The 20989-nt window shown below is 37.1% G+C and overlaps 1 protein-coding gene across 1 annotated transcript; it reads right to left on the minus strand.

Annotated features, from left to right (window-relative positions):
* Positions 1-12236, minus strand: LOC307153350 (uncharacterized protein). The gene is made up of 11 exons (XM_079862755.1): positions 12182-12236; positions 11988-12084; positions 9201-10319; positions 6164-6448; positions 4539-4802; positions 3765-4043; positions 2235-2492; positions 1841-2116; positions 1561-1658; positions 1164-1259; positions 1-1059 (listed from the first exon to the last, which is right to left on the minus strand). Exons 2-10 carry the CDS (start codon positions 12016-12018, stop codon positions 1176-1178), a joined length of 2694 nt encoding a protein of 897 aa, XP_079718881.1. The 5' UTR covers positions 12019-12084; positions 12182-12236; the 3' UTR covers positions 1-1059; positions 1164-1175.
* Positions 12237-20989: the final 8753 nt, after the last annotated feature.

A 20989-nucleotide genomic window follows, 5' to 3' on the forward strand; every position in this document is an offset into this window, starting at 1 on the left:
AATGATTAGGGAGATTATGGTTGGAGATGTGAGTGAATATAAAAAGTCTGAAAGAAAGTAGCCTAATTATACAAAGAACTTATAGTTGTATAACATGGAATAAAGTGAATAAATCCATGTGTAATAATAGCTTTATTTATAATGAAACCAATCTCAAAAACATCCAAAATAGTTTACAATAATCCATCATGACAATTAAAACTGTAATTCACATGAAGCTAGCAAATGTTTTTGACAAAAAAAATGTGTAAATGTTAGAAGAATGATATATAGCTCCCTCAACTATAGCAAATATCATCACACCGCACTATTCACAGTGTATGTCTGCATTTTGTGACAAGAAAAAACAAAAAAATAGGCTCAAACGCCAGAGAACATCTTTGAAGAAGATTAAGAGCTCTTCACCATCCCACACCCTTAAACCAACACACACATATAAACACACGTTGGGTTTTCATGTTTTATGGAGTATTTCCATAGACATAATGATTTTTATACCATACAAACCATATATTTTATTCCCTAACCCTTAACACAATCTTTCTGCATTTTTACATTTTCAAAAAAAAAACAACAACAAAAAACAAGTATGATTTATAAACTGTGTTCCTCTTAAGGGACCCAAACATTTCCCCACAAGCACATCTAGATGTCTAATAAACCTGCCATTGTATATGACAAAAGTGTTGGCTCTTTGACAAATTGCTTTTTGTTCCTCTTTTCTCAGTCGCTTTGGATTAAAGCTAGTCTGCTAATGCACAACAAGAGAAAGAAAATCAGATTTGCACTGCACACTAAAACACAAAACTTTCCTCCTAATTACTGTGAAACATGTCAACTTACGTTCAGTTGCTGGCTTGAGTTTTTAAGCATAATCAAATTGGCTGTACAAGTCATTTCAACTTAAATGATATTAAACTGAGTTAAATCTTGTATAGCATACAAAAACAGTTGAAATTGCTCTTAATGAGTTATGTAATGTAAAAACGTTGTCATGATTTATTTATTTTTTAACAGTATATATATGAGCACATCATAGGGATTCAAAGGACACCGTTTCTGTGAAATAAGAGTCAGAGTTAAATATAAATCATGATAATTTGTAATCTTGTTAAGAAATATTAACGACGTGACTGGTTGGATATCCAGCTGTTTTTACAAACCTAGTTTTTGCTTTAAGGATTGATCGCCTTCCTCTCCACCCACTTCAGCTTCCAGTAGACATCCTCACCAAATTTTGCTGTAAAATTTGTATTCAGCTGAAAGACAGAATGGAAATTTTAGTTGATTACACTTGACTTTTCCAGCTGATTTTAGTCATTTGCGTTAAGTTGTTTTTAAATGTTTCTTTTTTAAAATGAGCCTTCAAGATAAAAAATCTTTTCTAATCAATAGTGCAAAGGTATTTATTTTCATAACATTAATCTAAATCTAACTGTTGGGCAGGGATGATCAGGTTGATCATGTATTTTCTTGTGTACATTTCTTCCATGATCATTATGTTACTGTAAAGTTGCTTTGTCAAAGAACAAGACTGACAGTCATTGAGAAACTCTTCACCTTGTCGAAAAGTTCCTTCGAAGTTGCATTATTTTCACAATGAAGTGACGTTTGAGAGGAACACAACATTGTGAGGATCAGTGTCTCCTTCACAGGCTCTGGAAATAAACATAGTTTTAAACACCAAAGAAATATGCAATCTGTCTGCAAAAATACTCTCAGCTCAACAAAGCACATCATTTTAATAACATGTTAGAATATCATAATCATGAAACGCAATAGACATCAATAACAAAGCCGAACGGTTGCTTCATAAACAAACAAAACGTCGTCTCTTTACCTGTGTCTGCATCAGCAATGGCTGGATCACTTATCAAATTGCCCGCCATAACACTGACTCCACACTTATATCTTGTTCCTGATTTTAAACCAGAAAAGATGGTGTTTGTAGAGGTTGTATTTCTTGTATGAGGTCCTTCTGAATCCTTCCAAAAAGTAGATTCACATTTCACATTATAGTTAATCACGGCCCCCTCTGAATCTTTTGGAACTTCCCAGGTTAGATGTATGGTGGTATTGTAAGAAGTGGCCGTTGCCGGCCCGGGCTCAGTAGGTTCTGTGAATTGATTTGTGAGATGTTATACAGCTGAAAGGACAAGCTGATGACTACAGTAATTTGCATCAAGTGGATAAATAGTCTGAAAAATAGTAATCGCAATGCAATAATTACTCACTGGTGTAATTTAACACTGGAGCAGCTTCACTTGACAGATGACCATTAAGAGTGACAACTGAAACTTTGTACAGCACTCCTGCCTTCAGGCCTTTGAAAGTGTAACTTTTGTCTGTAGTAGTGATAGTAATCGGTGTAAAATTTGCTATATAATTTGTTTCAATCGTCACATTGAATTTTTCAAAGTTCCCGTCTATTGTCCAGCTGGCGGTCATGGTTGTGCTGGTGACAACCGAAGAGAGGTTTACGGTTTTCGGCTCTGCAAGAAAAATAGAGAAGAAACGGGTAGTTTAGGAAATGTTATGCAGGCATGAAAAACAATCTAAGCAGTCATTTGGACAACACAATATTTTTCACTTCTAAAACTTCCTTGAAACTCATTTGAAACTTAAAACACAAAAAACTCATTTGGTTGTTTATGGAAACTTGTTTCAGCCACAGAATTCGTTTCACATTCGTTTTTTGCTTGCAATCCCTAGTGGACAAAAAACCAGTACCAAAATGTATTTAAAATACATTTATTTAATACTAAGTATACTACAAATTTATTAAAATATCGCTTGAGATTTACTGATATAAATATTATTTTTAAACCGTTTTTGGAGTACTTCTTTATTGCACAATGCACATTTATTCATATTAAGCCTACAATGTGTTTTAAAGTAATGATTGTGTGATCTTTGTATAATATCAGTCTTTAAATGCAAGATATTTAAAGCGTCCCTAAAGTATGCTTGCAATATTCACTTTAGGAAAACTAAAGTGCATTCAGTACAAAATTAGTTGTTCCAATTTAATAGACTTAAAGTATACCAATTTAGTTCACTAAAAGTACAACTGCAGGGTATTTATATTAAGTACAAAAATATGTAAATGTATTTGTATACTTGACATAAAATAAATGTATTTCAAATACATTTTGGTATATTCCTGGGAAAAAAAAAATTATAGTGTGAGATATACAGTAAACTCAAAATTGCAAGAAATAAAATCAGAACTGATAGAAAGATAACTCAAAATTAAAAAAAGGTAATTGCGACTATCTCACAATTCTGAAGAAAATTGTGTCGCAATGAACTTTTTTAATTTAATATCCCAACTGCGAGTTATAAAAACTGAATTGCAGGATATAAACTTGCAATTGTGAGAAATAAAGTCAGAATTGTGAAATGAAAGTTGCAACTACCTTTTGAAATTGTTAGTTTATAGGCCTATCTAACAATTCTCATTTTTCTTTCCCCTCAGAAGTGTGAAATTAAAACCCCCATCTGTGAGTTATAAAGTCCAAACTTCAATTGCGATAAAATATCTGAATTGTGCAAAATATACTAAAAATGGCAAGAAACAAATTCTGAATTGTAAGATAAAAATTTCAATTCCTTTTTTAATTTTTATTCCATAGTGGAAATAGTTTCCATAGTTGTTTGACAGTCAACTCACATTCAACTTTAACAAATGAGCTTAGCATTAGTGTCTATTATAATTTATATGCATGAAATGGCTTAATGTAATAACTGAGCATGAGACTCACTTGTGTATGCTGAAATTCCAACCATTTCTCCTGATAGGTTGTTATTCTTTGTCAATACTGCCACACACAGGCAATACATAGTGCCGTCTGTTTTATTCTCCACTCGTATTTTCTTTTCTGTTGTAGTGTTGCAGCCTGTTGCAGAGCTGCAGCTGGTACAGTCACCGCTATTATAAATACAATATCTGTAACCTGAATGTGTACCATCATATTCCCAACTGGCTGTTATGACTGTGCTGGCATCGTTTGCTGACGTTAAGTTTAAGACAACTGAAGGTACTGAAAAATAAATATAAAAAAAGCAGTTAGTCTAGCAAAAACATGTAGCTTTAGTCGACATCAGTTCGTTGAACTGCTTTAGAAAAGCTCTGGTCACAGGAATGCTTGTTACTTTGACAATAGCTATGTTTTCATCCACCTGTCTTATGCTAATTTTAGGTTATCACATGAAAAAAGGCTTGGTGGAAATGACAAGATGTGCATTAATTTAAAAGAAATTCTCATTAAAAACATTATGCGCTAATATCTAATTAGAAGAAAGATGTTAACACATTTACTGAATAAATCTGCAATGCACAACATACAACTCAAAAGAGAATGTGATTGGATAAATGGTCAACTCGACTATTGGTTTGATGGTTCTGAAATGCCAAATTTGCAAATGTTTTATGCACTATTATAATTTTGCACATAATAAAGTTAAATTTGCAGCTGGAAACATAGATAATGATGTTCTTTCATGATACAGTGAAGCATGAATGGTTCTGCACTTACTGGTGTAATCAGAAACGTTCGCTGGCACACCTTCAGTATTCTCATTCACTACAGCTGTAACTGTGAACACATACTCGGTTCCTGGAGTTAGACCTGTAATATTGCATTCTTCACTTTCACACTTTTGATTTTTTATTGAATAACCCAACATGTTTGTGACATGTACTAAATAGAAGTCACAGTCTCCTTCTGGTTTACTCCACTTGAGGCTGACAGTAACAGTTGTCACATTCACTACTGTCAGGTCTTGAACACCAGACGGCTCTGAAAGAGGAACAGCATTCATTCACTCATTAGTCACCATGTTGAAAATGAAGAAATTGATTGTTGTTAAATGTGTTGATTAGAAACAAGCCACTGCACAGATCTACAGAATGATATGCAGATGTGTTAAAGTGCCCCATCATGCTTTCTCGGATATTACCTATTATCATGTAGTGTGTGATAGAGCTTTGTGAATGTAAAAGGTCTGCACAATTTCAAAGATTATTGTCTCCCAAAAGAAAGAAGCAATTCTGAAATGTCTGAAACGAGTCGTCGCTGATTCCGGTCTTACTTCCTGCATGAGGTTTGGAACCAATTTGCATAATGGTTTTCATTGGCTGGCCGCGAACAGCATCTACTTTATGCATGTAAACCTATTGTAGGAGGCTCCGAAACAAAATTAAACCCGCATAATAGGGGCACTTTAAATAAGAATAAGTAAAATGTAATAACTTCAGATAAACATACCAGATCTTACAACAGTCATACAATTTGCACCTTATTATACAGCTGTCTGGAATACTTGATTCTGATTGGTCAATTTTACAAACAAACCATGTTGCAGTTATTATGGTGAAAATACCAAAAGGATTTGAGTATTAAAGGGGTGATGAACTGAGAAATCTAATTTTCCTTGAGCTTTTGATATATGAGGTCATCATACTATAAGAATATCCTGTAAGTTTCAGAACTGAAAACTTCCTTGTTAGTCCAATAAAAGCTTTTATTGACACCAGGCACAGTGAACGACAGGTTCTTCAAAGTGGAGATCTATGAGGTCAAAGGGTATCAAACCCCGCCTCCACAGAAGAAGATCAACGCCTACTTCAACACTGCTGGTTTAGCCCCGCCCACCGATTCGCGCATTACATGAAACTCATTATAATATGCAAAACTGTTATCCAATCATAGCAGTGGCCGTTTACTTCCAATTTTTCGATGCGGCACGCCCATAAAACCGAGCGTTTCAAGAGCAAGGCTCAAAACCAGGGTAGAAAATAGCCTATTACTTATTCATTTAGATGTTTTTGAATGTAAAAACCAAGCGAACGTCATAAGTTGACCTCAGACAACAATATTAAAAACTTTTTAAAAGCTAGTTCATGACCCCTTTAATATTACTTGATTGTTTTGTATGTTGTAATGGACTATTTTCTTGATGATTGCAAGTATAATTATAAAACAATTTAAACTTAAATCAATATGTCACGTCCATGCAATTATTTATTGTACGAGTAACAATAAGCGAGATAATGTAGAGTCAGTTGGTTATTATCACAACATAAACTCATGGTGATTGACTGTACATTATTGTGCTCTACTTTGAAAGCTTGTGCACACTGAAGTCTGAGTCTACTCACTGGTGTAGAAGGAGATGTTCTGTGGATTGAGATCCCTGCCACATTTCACTGGAAACACCTGAACCTTGTACAGATTTCCTGGAGTCAGACCCTGTAGTTGTTTATACAGGGCAGTCTCATTGGATGTCTGTTTTGTCTGGTTCCCAGTGATGTTCCCAGGTGGATTACTCCAGTTCCCAGTGATTTCCACTCTGTAGTGAGTGATGTTCCCAGGTGGATTACTCCAGCTCAGATTGCCCTCATGTGTGGTCACATTGGAAATGTCTATTTGCCCAAAAAAGCGGACTACGGACAGATAAGTGCAACAATGTCAGCAGAAATGTACAAGTTGTCTGCACTCTTAAAATAAAAGGTTACCAAAGGAGGTTTGATGCCATAGAATAACCATTTTTGGTTCCCCAAAGAACCTTTCAGTAAACAATTCTTAAAATTACCATTTTTGTCATTTTAATAATCCAACAAACCTTTTGTGCAATGAAAAGGTTCCATTATTCTTCATGGAACCATCGATGCAAATATAGAACCATTATTTTATTTTTAAGTGTCAGTCTTAAAAAAAAAAAGGTTCTATATAAAACCCTTGGGTTCTAGACTAAATAAAAACAAGCTGTTTAATTCATAAAAATGAATTTAAACAAAAAAAAATTGTTTTAAACTAAATCCTTAGAATAATCCCATAATGGAACTCCTAAAAGTGTCTATACATTCAAGAGCCTAACAGAAGCCTTTAAGGTTCTATATAGATAGTCTTGTTGCTTTATTGGCATTGATGGTTCCACGAAGAACATTTAACATCCATTAAACCTTTCCTTTTAGTCGATAAAGGTTTCTCAGATTTTCAAAAAGTTCTTAAACTTTCAAAATGTTTTTTTAAGGGTTTTAAAACTGTGGGTCGCGCAAGTCTACACGATATATCAACATTAAATAATCACGATATTGCTTAGTGCGATTTTTCTGAATGGCAAAGGCTGTGATTAATTATATAAATATATGCGCGGTGTGTTTCAAAGTGAAGTGCATGACGACGGTTTCAGGGTCTTAATAATGAGAAGAAACTCATTCACTCCAATCCCTGTGCTGTTTACATTTTTTATGTACATATTTTACATACTCTTTAATGTCTGTAAATTAAGAATTTATTACATTGATTAGTGTTGAAATCTTGTAGTTGTGCTTATAATTAAAATATAATTATTATCTTCTGTCATATTTTGGCGGGTCTTGAGATGGATTAGCTTATACTTGTCTAGGCGGGTCCTGGACTGGTTTGGGAAAAAGTTTGGGAACCCCTGCTCTATGGCATCACCATGAAAACCCCCTTTTGGGACCTTTATTTTAAGAGAGTAAGAGCATCAACATTATAAATCTAATAATATGATGCTGTGCTAAATGCCCTGTTTACACCTGGCATTAAGATGTGTTTTTGTTGATCTGATCACAAGTGGACGACGCTAAATATCCCCTGGTATGATTGTAAAGCGCTTTGGGTGTACAGTACATATGAAAGCGCAATATAAATGTCTCATTCATTCACATTCACATACTAATACAGGTGTAAAATGTTATGAGCTTGTCCACTTTCAACCACTTCCAGAGGTCGCGTAAAACACATTCGACCGGACTGCTTTCGTAGTGTGAACGCTCATGTGATCGAATGCGTTCGGACCGCCACAAAAGACCGCCTTCTCTCCATCTACTGATCTAATGTGTAAACATTATGGGAAGTGTGCTAGCCAGACGGGATCAAAACTGTCGGTTGAAGACCCAAGTTTGGTTTAAAGGGGAAAAACGTACCAAGCACAATGTTCTCTCACCATTCCTGTTTTCTAACACACACTCACAGCGCTCGGCTGGTCTTGCGGCTTCAGAGCAGAAACTAAAGCTGATGCCGTGCGTTTCCGTCATCATGCGCATTCATATTTTAATTGCGTGAGCTCATTTCGTCCATTAGATCAAAATATCTGCAAAAGCCTACACATTTACCCACCGATAGACCCTCCCCTTGAAGAAATCAGGACAGAAGTGGTTGAAAGTGGACAAAAGAGACAGATTTAAACACCAGGGGCCCTATTTTAACGATCTGAAATGCAAGTATCAAACGCGAAACGCAAGTAACTTTGTGGGCAGATCTCGGGTGCTGTTGCTATTATACCGGCGGGATAAATGACTCTTGCGCCCGACGCAAATCTAAAATGGGTTGGTCTGAAGTAGCTTCATTATTCATTGGTGTGGTTTGGGCGTAACGTGAAATAAACCAATCAGAGCGACATTTCACATTCCATTTAAGAGCAGGCGCGCTTGTTCCATGGCGGATTGCTATTATAACGGCGGATTTGCCAGGAGCGGTTCACAGCCGAGGAGACCGACGTTCTCGTCAGGGCCGTAAAACACAGAGAAGTGACATTGTATGAGGATGGAGAAACCCACCAAATTAGCTTCGGTTAAACAGACGTATAATAATTTGGGTAAATGTGTAAGCTAGATTCATGCCTATTTTTTCACATCTTCATGGACACCACAATGATTTTCCTCGTGTAGAATGTTTTTACTTGTAATAATGTATGGTTTACAAAAATGAGAACTGCTGCGTCTGTGTGTAGATGAGAGAAGCAAAGTGTATGCGCGTTGTGCACACGCTACATTATGGCCAAGCATGCGCCCTTAAAATAGCATCTGAAAACGCGCCGCTGACTTTAGACGAGGTTTCTCCTGGTCTGTGGCGGAATTGTTTTCTGAAACTGCAAAATAGCACCAGGGAACATTTGCGCCAGAACACGCCTCCTCTTTTCGCTGAACCGCCCCCGGGAACACAAGTTCATTCCCTAATTTACCGACGTGCATCTGTGGAGGGAAAAGTCCGCTGTGCGTCGGGTGGAAAATAGGAATGATACATGCGTCAATGTACAAAGTCAATTGCGCTGGGTGTAAGATAGGGCCCCAGGTGTAAACAGAAATGTGTCTCCCTCGTCTTGAGATCCGATCGACTAAAACACATCTTTATACCAGGTGTAAACAGGGCCTAAAACAAAGTCCTTACCATCATAACAGATGAAGGGTAGAGTTTCGTTGCAATTTTTTTCCTTCCACATGCCAAAGCTGAGCAGGACCACACAAGCATCCTCGATGTACACTTCAGGATCTGGCTCGGGTTCGAAGACGCAGTTGCTGGTTGTGGTGCTCTCTGTCGTGGTGCTCTCTGTCGTGGTGCTCTCTGTCGTGGTGCTATTTATCGTGGTGTTCATTGTCCCAGAACCAGTTGTTGTAAAGATGGTGCTAAATGTTGTGGCATTCGGGGTGGTGCTTTGCGTTGTGGGATTCGGGGTGGTGCTTTGCGTTGTGGGATTCAGGGTGGTGCTATATGTTGTGGTCTTAGGGGTGAACCCAAAGTACTCTTGCACTTTATGTTCAAGCTCATCATATGTCATATCTGTTGCATTGAAGCATTCAAGGATTTCATTAAGAACAGGACATATATATGTGTTGTTAGTGAAATTCTGTGTAGAGGTTGCCGGAGAAGTTACTGTTGAGGTTTGTGTTGAGGTTTGTGTTGAGGTTTGTGTTGAGGTTTGTGTTGAGGTTTGTGTTGAGGTTGGTGTTGAGGTTTGTGTTGAGGTTGGTGTTGAGGTTTCTGTTGAGGTTTGTGTTGAGGTTTCTGTTGAGGTCACTGGAGTAGACGTCGTAGCAGTTATAGTGGTGCTCAGTGGACTTTGTGTAGTTGAAAAACATTTAGGAATCATTTTCTTAACTTTATTTGGCAGAGGATGACCAGGGTACCAATTCTGATATGTAACAGGATCCCCATTGGACCATCTGGACCATGGGATGGTGCCATTGAAGCTCCTGCGGAGCCCAGTCCAGTAGTCCAAAGAGAGGTTCTGCACGATGAGGTGGACATTTCTACTGGTGATGGTGGCCAGCTCTTTGAAACAGGCCTGACAGTGGTTCCTGGCCTCGTCCCATTTGGTATTATTCTGATTGAATCCGGTGTCATTCAATGTGGCATTGGACTGATGGAGTCCGGTCTCATTCAATGTGGAATTGGACTGATCGAGTCCGGTCCCATTCAATGTGGTATTGGACTGATCGAGTCCGGTCCCATTCCATGTGGCATCGGGAGAAATAAAAAAATAATCCTCCTCTGCCCATATGACTGAGCCTGAATGTAATCAATTGATAAACAAGCTGTCATAACATTTGCATACACCTCAAAAATAATACTTCTCTGAACCCTCTGGTGCTCCTCAGTTTGGGATCACACTCAAACTCCTCCCAGTCAAAAGTGTCTGAACACCTCAAAAGTAACTTTTTAACTTTCCCTCGCCATTGACAAGATTTTATGTAATCTGGTGTATGTATGTAAATTGCTTTAATATAAAAACAACCATTACACAATATAGAAGTACCATGGATGTAACTAGAACCATCGTTTGGTCGGTAACACTTCACATGTAAAGAAAAGCTATATTTAAAATGTTTGTTTGTGTTATTGTTAGCTGTACTCAAAAGAACTCTTTGGTTGATTCAATTGTGGACAGTGTTTCCACGTGATGGTAACGTACTAAATGATGAACTAAAATATCAGCTAAATTTGGGACATGTTTACATGACAGCGATATACTAAAAACAGAAAAGTTTTTCATGTATAGACAACATTGTCAAAACGATCCCCATTCACAATCCACAAAAACAATACTAATTTTAAGGCAATAATTATTATACATGTTTACACAATTTTTAAAACACAATTAATTAACCCATACATTTTGTCTAATATCTTTTTCAATTAACCCCTTCATTAATGTGTGCTTTTTTTTTCCTGCATTTGCAGATTTGTAGATTGTACCCCTCTAAAATTCACTGTATTTTCGTATTTCCCATTTATTTCTATTGCGCCTATTTGTGACCATTAGGAGTACAAGTGTGGATATTTTTTTAAGACCATTTAACCTTTTCAAATAATGCCACAATTGTGTTTACATAGCAAAAATCACAAAGTGTCATATCATATTGATGACATACATTTTGTTTAAAAATCAAAAGTATTTTTTTTTTCTGCCAAAAGTGACTGAAGAGCACCAGAGGGTTAAGCAAGTTTGTCTTAGCATCCAGGTAAAATATCTAGAAACACTTCATGGATCATATCTTCAATAAAATTTAATGTTGCTTACTGCACTAGACAGTTGCAACAAAGCACATTTCAAGCTTACAAAACTGTTAATGGTTCACCATTTATGCATGCTACTGTGAGAACAATGCAAATATAAGGAATATTGCTCATCATTTAGGCTTGGTTATGCAAACTTTAGGCAAGCCAGGGAGTTTTTCCAGGAAGCTTTTGAGGTTGTAAATGCAAACTATGAAAGTGGATTAAAAGAAGAACTGTTGCACAACTGTCCAACATGATTATAAAATAATAAATGTACTTGGAACCTTGCAAAAGTCATCAGAAACATGCAAGACATCATTTTGATATTTAAATACCGCAAAAAAAAAGTGTTATACATACACAACCGGTCAAATACATTTGGAATAATTAATATTTTTTTAATGTTTTTGAAAGAAGACTTGTGCTGCTACATTTTTTTTTTTCATTCCAGAATATGAAGCAGCACAACTGTTTTCAATGGATATTACAATGGAAAAAAATTCACAATTTACAGTTTTTCAATTTACATTTTGATCAAATGGAAGCCTTGGTAAGCCTTTTTTTTTTTTTTTTTTTTTTTTTATCTGAATTATCCAAACGTTTGACCTGTAGTGTATGTGTGTGTCCTCTAAGCAAATATAGGGTTAAGTAAAAACTTCTGTCAGTTTACAGACTTACTCAGGAGAAGTGTCAGCCACAGTGTCTTCATCTCACATCTGCTTCTTGACGATTCGCTGGCTGTCAATCTCAGGTCAGGACGGGAAATGTTCAACACCTTTTTGAGGAATGAAAACAGCATCATCAATTAACAACCTGAAAGGAGCCAGAAAGACTAACTAGACTCTTCAGATTAAGATACACCATTGACTCACTCGGTCTTCAAAACTCTCCTTCCCACCGATCGTCCTGATCTGATTCTGAGCTCTACAGTCTGAACTCTAACAACAACCTATTCACACAGTGACTTTGCATAAGCAACCTCAACATTTCCATTGATTCTGCAGTTGCAAATTGCTGGACTCAGCTGAAACATGTGACAATATCAGAGGTGTTTTTAAGACCAGAACTCCAAGACCAAGACTAAGACCAAGACCAATCAAGACCATAGTGATGATTGAGCAATAGTGATGAACACCTGCTGTTAACAAGCAGAATCACTGAAGGAATGAGAAGTGATGAGCAGAAACACAAGAACGACACCTGACTTCCAGCCACCGAAGATTAAATCAACTGAAGATAAAATTCAATCTCTCATAATCTCAGCAGAGGAGGATTAAACAACTCAGCATTACCAGCTTCACTTATTACTTACCAGTTTGACTCTCAACAACGACGGTGACAATGACGATGAATCTCAACAACGGTGACAGCCAACAAAAGCAGCAAAAACGCCCCCGCAAAGCATGATGGGTCGCGTCGCGTCGATTTGGTCAACAGCGGCGCTGCAAAAAAGTATCTCGGTGGATACTTTATGCAAATGACAGCGTCAAAACGCGGGGCAGCAGCCAATGGAAACTCGGCGGCAAGAATTTGTGTATGGGCGTTGCTATGGTTTCATATTTAAAGTACATTTTTCCCGGTGTGAAAATGGAGGAATTTTTTTTGATAAAAAAGTATTTATGGGTGTTTCTGCAACTACGGGCACTTTTGACTATACCAATTTTTAAAAAATCAACCTCTATGAATTTCAATTTTAACCATCACAGTCTATAATACATATAAAAATGTACACAAAATAGAATGTAGTCGTTAAGATTTTAACCTGGAACATGTTTATTTTTTATGTTTTTCGGGTCATCTTCTTAAAAAGTGTCCTTACCGCAATGTTACAATAACGTTCATTTTATACATTTTTCTTTAGTAATTTCTATAAAAAAATGAATATATGTAAATAGCTTTTTCAAATTTGATGCAGTTTTGTAAATACTGATATAAAAAAAATTATACACAAAATAGGGAATTTCATGTTTTTTTCTATGCCATGTAAAAAATTTACAGTAACCTTAGATGTCAATTGTTTCCATACACACAAAAGATAACATAATTCACTTTTTATGACAGATGTTGCAATTTCAATGTGTTAATCATCTCAACTTAAGTGTAAAAATATTTTTTTGCAAATGAAAATGTGAAAAAAATGAAAATAGAGCAGTGCTGCGGTAATGACATCTTGTGGCGGTAAGGACAAAATCATTTTTTTTATGTAAAAAATTGCATGTTTATATATATACTAATATATATATACTAATATATACTTACTAATAATATACTGAATATTTGTCATTTAATATACAGTAAACCTTGAATTTGTCTCTACCGCAACACAAGGTCTTTACCGCAACACCTAAATTTGCTGCGGTAAAGACATGTTGCGGAAATGACATTTTTGCTAATATTTTAGCTAATTGGCAGCTAGCAAGGCCTACCACATTAGTTTTGACTAAGCATCTTAATATACATGAATTCAACAATAATATACATTTATTTTTAAAATGTAGTTCAAAAATACACAATTATTAAGCTGAATGGTAAGGACGCACAATAAATACTAGAGCAGAAAAGATGATGTTTACCTTATTTTTTTGGTATCTTGTGAGTGAGGTAGTATGGTGGCCCAGTCTGTCAGCAATGTGCTCAAGTGATCATTTCTGTTTCCATAGAAACTAGACTTGTTTGTGTTCGATACAATTTCATAATAAAAGCTTTTTTTCATTGTTGCGGTAAGGACTCAAAAGTGTGGGACAGGTACATTTAGTTAAAAAAATCATAAAAATGATCAGTAAATAATACAAAGAATTTTAAGATGCTGTAAATGAATCTGTATATTAAACAATTCCATTTGAAATAATGTCATATTGTAAAAGAATTAGCTAATTTTAAGTATCTCAACATTGAAACCACGGGTGTGGGACATGAGCAAAAATGGTGTTTGGACCTATAAATGCTTCATAATTTTACATTAAATCATATTATTTATTAATTATTTTTTATGTCAAGGTGTGTATTGTCACTACGTTTATATTTATGAAACATCAAATGACAAATTTTAACATAAATCTAAAATTTCACTCCTGGGACTTAAAAGTGCCCGTAGTTGCAGAAACACCCTTATACAGAAATTATCCCTCCAAAACTTCACAAATGATGTCCGTACAATGTCCAGCCCACAAACCCCGCCCCCAAGCAGCAAAAACGTCACAGGCGTCGCGTCGGAACAAACATTGATCGGACGCTGGTGGACAAGCGGCTTCAGGCGCGAGTGATTTCAATGTAAAGGAGGTCTTGCGGCGCGAATGAGGCGTCACGCTCTCTGCACATAACGCTTTAAAGGAACAACAACAATACGCAAATGTTGAGTGCTGATCAAGAGTTTTGTGCAAGCAATTTAAGGTCGCGACTTATATAGCAGGCTTCATTCAGTGATTGAAACAAATATTATTAACATTAATTGAAGTTTTACAGTATATAGAACCTACATTGAACGCTCCGAGCGAGCTGTGCTGTGGTAAACGGAACTTTTCCTTGACATGAAACGGTAAATAATCAAACCAGTGGAAGCCTGCAGTGCATGAAACTGCTGTATCTAACCTACCTTATTCATGCAATATCTATTCAGTCAGTACAGTAGCCTACACTTTAGTAATGTTTCTGTTTAATGTGTCAACGCTTCTTCCTGTTACCTGTCCCTGATCCCTCAGGCAGCGCGCCCACTCGCAAAGCAGACAGCCGTGCCTCTGCTACCACGGGCGTTTTTCCACATTCGAATATTCATTTTCACCTTCGAAATTCTGTTTTTTAAAACTATTCGAATTTAGAATATTCGTTGACACCCCTAATACTCACGGGGGTTGTAGTGTCACACTTATTTCAGATGCCTTTTGAAAAGACTACAATTATTCAACCTGCCAAAGTGGCTAGTTGGAGTGACTATGTTACCCGCCACGAGCAAAATCCACCCGCATTTGGCGGGTGTTAATGTCAAGCCCTGATTGTGTGTGATTTAAAGGGATACTCCACTTTTTTTGGAAATAGGCTCATTTTACAACTCCCCCAGAGTTAAACAGTTGAGTTTTACCGTTTTCGAATCCATTCAGCCGACAGTTTCTGGTCTCATTGACTTCCATAGTATATTTTTTTTCCTACTATGGAAGTCAATGAGTCCAGAAACTGTCTGGTTACTGATATTCTTCTAAATATCAGAAACTCGGCTGAATGGATTCAAAAACGGTAAAACGCAACTGTTTAACTCTGGGGGAGTTGTAAAATGAGCCTATTTCCAAAAAAAGTGGAGTATCCCTTTAAGACCACAAAAGGATTGTGATTGATGCATCTTTCATGAGCCGAATAAAGGACGCAAACGAAGGCAGTATTCCAAGGATTCTTCAAATTAAGACATCCTTCAGCGGAGGTTGATGACTTGGCATTCAAGATATGCAGCCTTACTAGTGTAACTGGTCCTATTTGACCAGCTCAGAGTGGGATTTGAACTGGGGTGTCCGGCTTGGGACAAGGATGCTAATGACTGCAGCCACTAGCATGCCTCTTGAGGCCAGGGGAGTGAGGTTTATAACTGGCTAACGTCCATTACACTCAACCCCTAAACCTTACTAATTTACGGGTCACGGCACCAAATCTAACCGGTCATACTCAACCTGCTCTAAGCGGGATGTCTCCGGCATGGGAGGCGGGCGTGCTAACAATGACGCTAAAGACCGCAGCCACTAGCATGTCTTTTAAAGCCAGGCGAGTGAGGTTTACACGCACAGCCCTTACTGGCCTACATCGGTTACACTCCACTGTAAACCTCACTCACATCCAGGTCACGGCACCAAATGTAACCAGTCTTAGTCGACCCGCTACAAGAGGGACTCGAACCGACATCTCCGACATGGGAGGCAGAGCCGCTAACAAGGACGCTAAAGACCGCAGCCACTAGCGTCAGTCGCTAGGGCTCCTTTTGAAGCCAGGGGAGTGAGGTTTACACGCTCAGCTCTTACTGGCCTACGTCCATTACACTAGGATGCAGTCTTCTGTTTCAGAAGCATGTTCAGTTTTGCTAATCAAGGTCTTCAGGGTTACTCGGAAAATTAGCAGAGCTGGAGACCCCTGATCTAAAAGGATTTACAAATGAAGCGCCTGACAATCATTTAGGGCTCTATATAGAAACTGAACTGAATTGATCTAGTTTTATCAGACTTCTCAAAGTGGATGAGAAACATTTGTGAAGAGCAGAAGCCAATCAATAGACAAAATGATTTTGCACGATTTGACACATTGCTTTGTTGGGGACACTTAATATTCAACAATATTATTGATTTGACTGCACTGACACTATTAGATGAGAACTGAACCGAGCGGGACAATGACATCACTGTTTTCTCCAAAGCTGCTTTATAGATTACATTAAATAAAATAATAATTGATGATCTTTACAACGGACCTGAATCAACACTGAACTGACTTCAGCCGAACAATGACACTATTTTCTGCTGTACAGCCAAAATGAATTCTGTTTTGCATCACTGAATCATTTTCCAGTTATCACTGTGAAACAATCTGTATTGTATCTGTCTAGCGCTATAGAAATAAAGGTGACTTGATGCTCACTGGCTTCTAACTCCTACTTCAACTGTATTAAAATTCAAAACAACAAGGCTTTCTCATTTAAACTGCATAAGAGTGCAGAGTAGATTCTTAAACGTTCACATTTGGTCCATCCACTATATCTTCAGTATTTAGCTGAATCCCTATCCAGAGAAGTAAACAGCAGCTCTTATCATATCATCTTATCATAGAGCTCATTTTAGTGCAACTCATTTGCATTTCCATTCAACATCCTGTAAGACGAGACCTGGTCTGACATTTATCTTCATTTTTATCTATTAACCTTATACAGGTTTTTTTTTTTTTTTTTTTTACAATTTGAGTTATTGTGATTAAGGTATAAAATGTGTAATGTTTAAAAATGACACTTTCCAAATAATGTGATGCATATTTTTAAACATTAAAGGTGCTTCTCGCTTGCTTACCGAACTTCCATTGCAAGCTTGAGTTTTAAAAAAAACTCACAGATTCATTTGTAGTTAAAGTCATCAGCCATATCACCCTGTAGCCCGCTGAAGCTAAGCAGGGCTGAGCCTGGATGGGAGACTCCTGGGGAAACTAGATTGCTGCTGGAAGAGGCCAGCAGGGGGCGCTCACTATAACACCACAGTATAGAGACGGGGACATTATACTGTCAAAAAGCACCGTCCTTCAGATGAGATGTTAACCCGAGGTGCTGACTCTCTGTGGTCATTAAAAATTCCAGGATTTTTAATTAGTGGTTGAGGAGTCCAACTAATTATTAAATATTTTTCCATGCACAACTTAAAAAACTCACTTTTTGCAGAGACATCTCTTCTCTTCTCTGATGATGAGGGCGAGGTGACCTGTCACTCACATGAGATCCACCAATAGCAAACCACAATCATCTAATCAATTCCCCACGGACAAAATCAAGCCCCGCCCTTCATTTGTTCCGTTTCACTCGATTATACCAAAGTAAAGTCCCTTTCAATGAAAGCCTGATCTCTCGGCGGCCATATTTGCAACTCCTCCGGTTAGCAATTTCGGGCATCCGACCTTTTCACAGACTGTGATGACGTGCTTCAACGGTCATCAGTATCGTAAATCTTGCAAAGTGTTTATATTTCCATTTTTTAAAATAAATGTATGTACATTTATAACACTATACGTAGTATTGTTTTGCATCAAATTACCAAAAAAAACCCTAGTTAATACTGTGACGCTGTGAGGGTGTTTCTAAAGGCTGTGACATGGTAAAGTTGACATCTTTCTCTCTTCTGACTGCCGTTAACGATCTCTATTGTTTTCCTCTTTTTTTTTTTTTTTTTTTTTTTTTTTTGAAAGTTGTGAAAACACTGTTGTTGAGTTATTCTTTTGCTATTTGAGCAAATGGGAACACAAAGAAAATATTTAATGTATTCTCTCATTCACACTGTAGAATTTTACCCAGCTATGACGACTTCTGCTTCTGGGAAACCCGGAAATGTGAAAAGGGTCTATAGGAGAGAATCGTCTTTCTATATCTATATTTTTTGATTACACGTCACAATAGGGAGGAAGAGACTAGAGCAACTTACATTTCATGTCGACTTTAAAGTTGCAAAATAAGTCAATAATTAAACTAATACAATTTCAGCTGTAAAGCAATAGTGTCATTATTCAGCTCAAGTGAGTTCAGTGTTGATGCAAGTTAGTTAAATAACAGTTTTAAATGTTGCAAAGTTCATCAAACTCAATTCAAGTATAAAGCAAAACATATATTATAAAATGGTATAGTGATGAAGTGAGGTTTTAAAGTTCACACTTATTGGCGAATCATGATGATTGCATGATATATTTGATGTTGTGTTTGACAGCGAGCTCCTCCTGAACTTTCATTTAGAGCCTCATTTAAATAAAAGATTTCGCCATTTGCATATTGATCAGATCTTCAGTGTGTGAGAGTGTTTATAGTGCTGTGAGTTTAACACTTCATCACTGACACACACAACAATCTTCATCAACATGACCTTCATCATCATCTTCATCTGGACTCTCACAGCGTTTGCTCAAGGTTTGTGGAGCACAAGTTTGATATTAATTCATTTCTTCAAGTATATTGTCAAAGTTTTGAGTGTATTTTCTTCTTGTTGTGTTTCAGAGTGTAGAGGACAGATCACCGTCACTCAGAGTCCCTCAATAACAGCAGAACAACCAGGAGGAACTGTGAATATCAAATGTAAAACCAGCAGAGATGTGTACAGATGGGATGATGGGGATGAAGATTTATTCTGGTACTTACAGAAACCTGGAGAAGCTCCTAAACTCCTGATTTATTATGTAAAAAAACTAGAGTCAGGAACTCCATCTAGATTCAGTGGCCGTGGATCTAACAGAGATTTCACTCTGACCATCAGTGGAGTCCAGACTGAAGATGCTGGACATTATTACTGTCAGAGTTATCACGAAATCAACAGTAAACCAGTGTTCACACAGTGATAAAGAGTCGTACAAAAACCTCCGTCAGTCAGAGTCACAGTGACTGAACTGAAACTGCAGCTGCTCACACACACACACACACTCACACACACACACACACACACACACACACACACACACACACACACACACACACACACACACACACACACACACACACACACACACACACACACACACACACACACACACAGAGTATGGTTCACTATCTTTGTGGGGACTCTCCATTTTTATGGGGACTCTGGTTTTTATACTGTACAAATTGTATATTCTATCTCCTTACACTAACCCTACCCCTAAACATACCTATCACAGAAAACTTTATGCATTTTTACATTTTCAAAAAATATAATTTAGTATGTTTATTAACCCATTTCCCTCATGGGGACCGCTGGCTGGTCCCCACAATGGAGGTGATCTCAGGTTTTACTATCCTTGTGGGGAAATTTGGTTCCCACAATGTAATATAAACCAAATGCACACACACACACACACACACACACACACACACACACACACACACACACACACACACACACACACACACACACACACAGGAACTTGTGCTCAAAACTGACTTATGACTGAAATGAACTCTGTTAGACTGTGATCTGATCAGTGACGGACGAGTTTGACTCTAATATGCTCAGAATCAGAGAAAACTACAAAACTGATATAAAATCAAACAAAAATATTACATTTTGCCTAGTTCAGTCTTATAGATTTTTTTTTAGATAATATTGCACACAAATCTTATTCTAAATTTATATAAAGTCATTCTCTATCATAAGTAACATAAAGATGTTTTTGAGCCTTTTTCAAGTAACTCCTTCATCTCAAACTGATAATGAATTTATTACTTATAACTCATTTTAGCAGAAGTGAAACTGCTCCAGTTCAGAGCGTTGAACCAGTAAAAGAGTGAAACTGTGAGTTTGAGGTGTAAATCTCATTTGCATTGTCAGGTTTAGTGATTGTGATGGTCTCAGAATAGAGCAGCTCGTCTCCAGTGACCATGTTCAAACCCCAAGAGCTTCATTTCACATTTACTGCTGAATGCAGCTGTTCTCAACTATTACAATTAGGGGTGTAACGAGACCCTTATGTCACCATCCTGAACTCACAATACCATATTATTGCCATACTCCATCAAAATGGTCAATTTGGTTTAACATTGTGTGTGTAAATGAATAGGCTTGGACTTGGTGCTGATAACCCAATGCAGGACAATAGAGACACCAGAATAACAATATTCATAATTCTGAAGCTGAAAATACTGAATTATTTCAGACGAATATGCTTGATGTCTCTGACTAGATATATCTAAAATAATGTCGGCCACTTTTTACTGGTAACATCAGACATTTGGCATTATCAGGACCCACAAATATTCCCCCATTGCATTATTATACATTATATTTAACATTATATACAGTAGTTTAATGTAGTAGTGACACGAAAACCCTGTAAACTTCCTAAACTTTCATTTTGGGTGAATAATACGATACATATTGTCACTATCCACTGTAATTATTGTTCCACCCCTAATTCCAATCAATCAAAAGCCGCTGAAACTTTAGTGCAGGACTTTGAAGGAACGACACACTGATCAATGATGCAGTCCAACACAAATG

Source organism: Squalius cephalus, assembly GCF_949319135.1.
Source record: "Squalius cephalus genome assembly, chromosome: 25".
In the NCBI taxonomy this organism is placed as follows: Eukaryota; Metazoa; Chordata; class Actinopteri; order Cypriniformes; family Leuciscidae; genus Squalius; species Squalius cephalus.

Excerpts from the sequence above, each read along its gene's own strand:
- LOC307153350 (XM_079862755.1), bottom strand. The coding sequence starts at position 12,018 with ATGAAGACACTGTGGCTGACACTTCTCCTGA. Across the intron at positions 4,044-4,538 it reads GAACGTTTCTGATTACACCA|TACCTTCAGTTGTCTTAAAC; the intron begins GTAAGTGCAGAA and ends TTTATTTTTCAG. Across the intron at positions 1,659-1,840 it reads CATTGCTGATGCAGACACAG|AGCCTGTGAAGGAGACACTG; the intron begins GTAAAGAGACGA and ends GTTTATTTCCAG.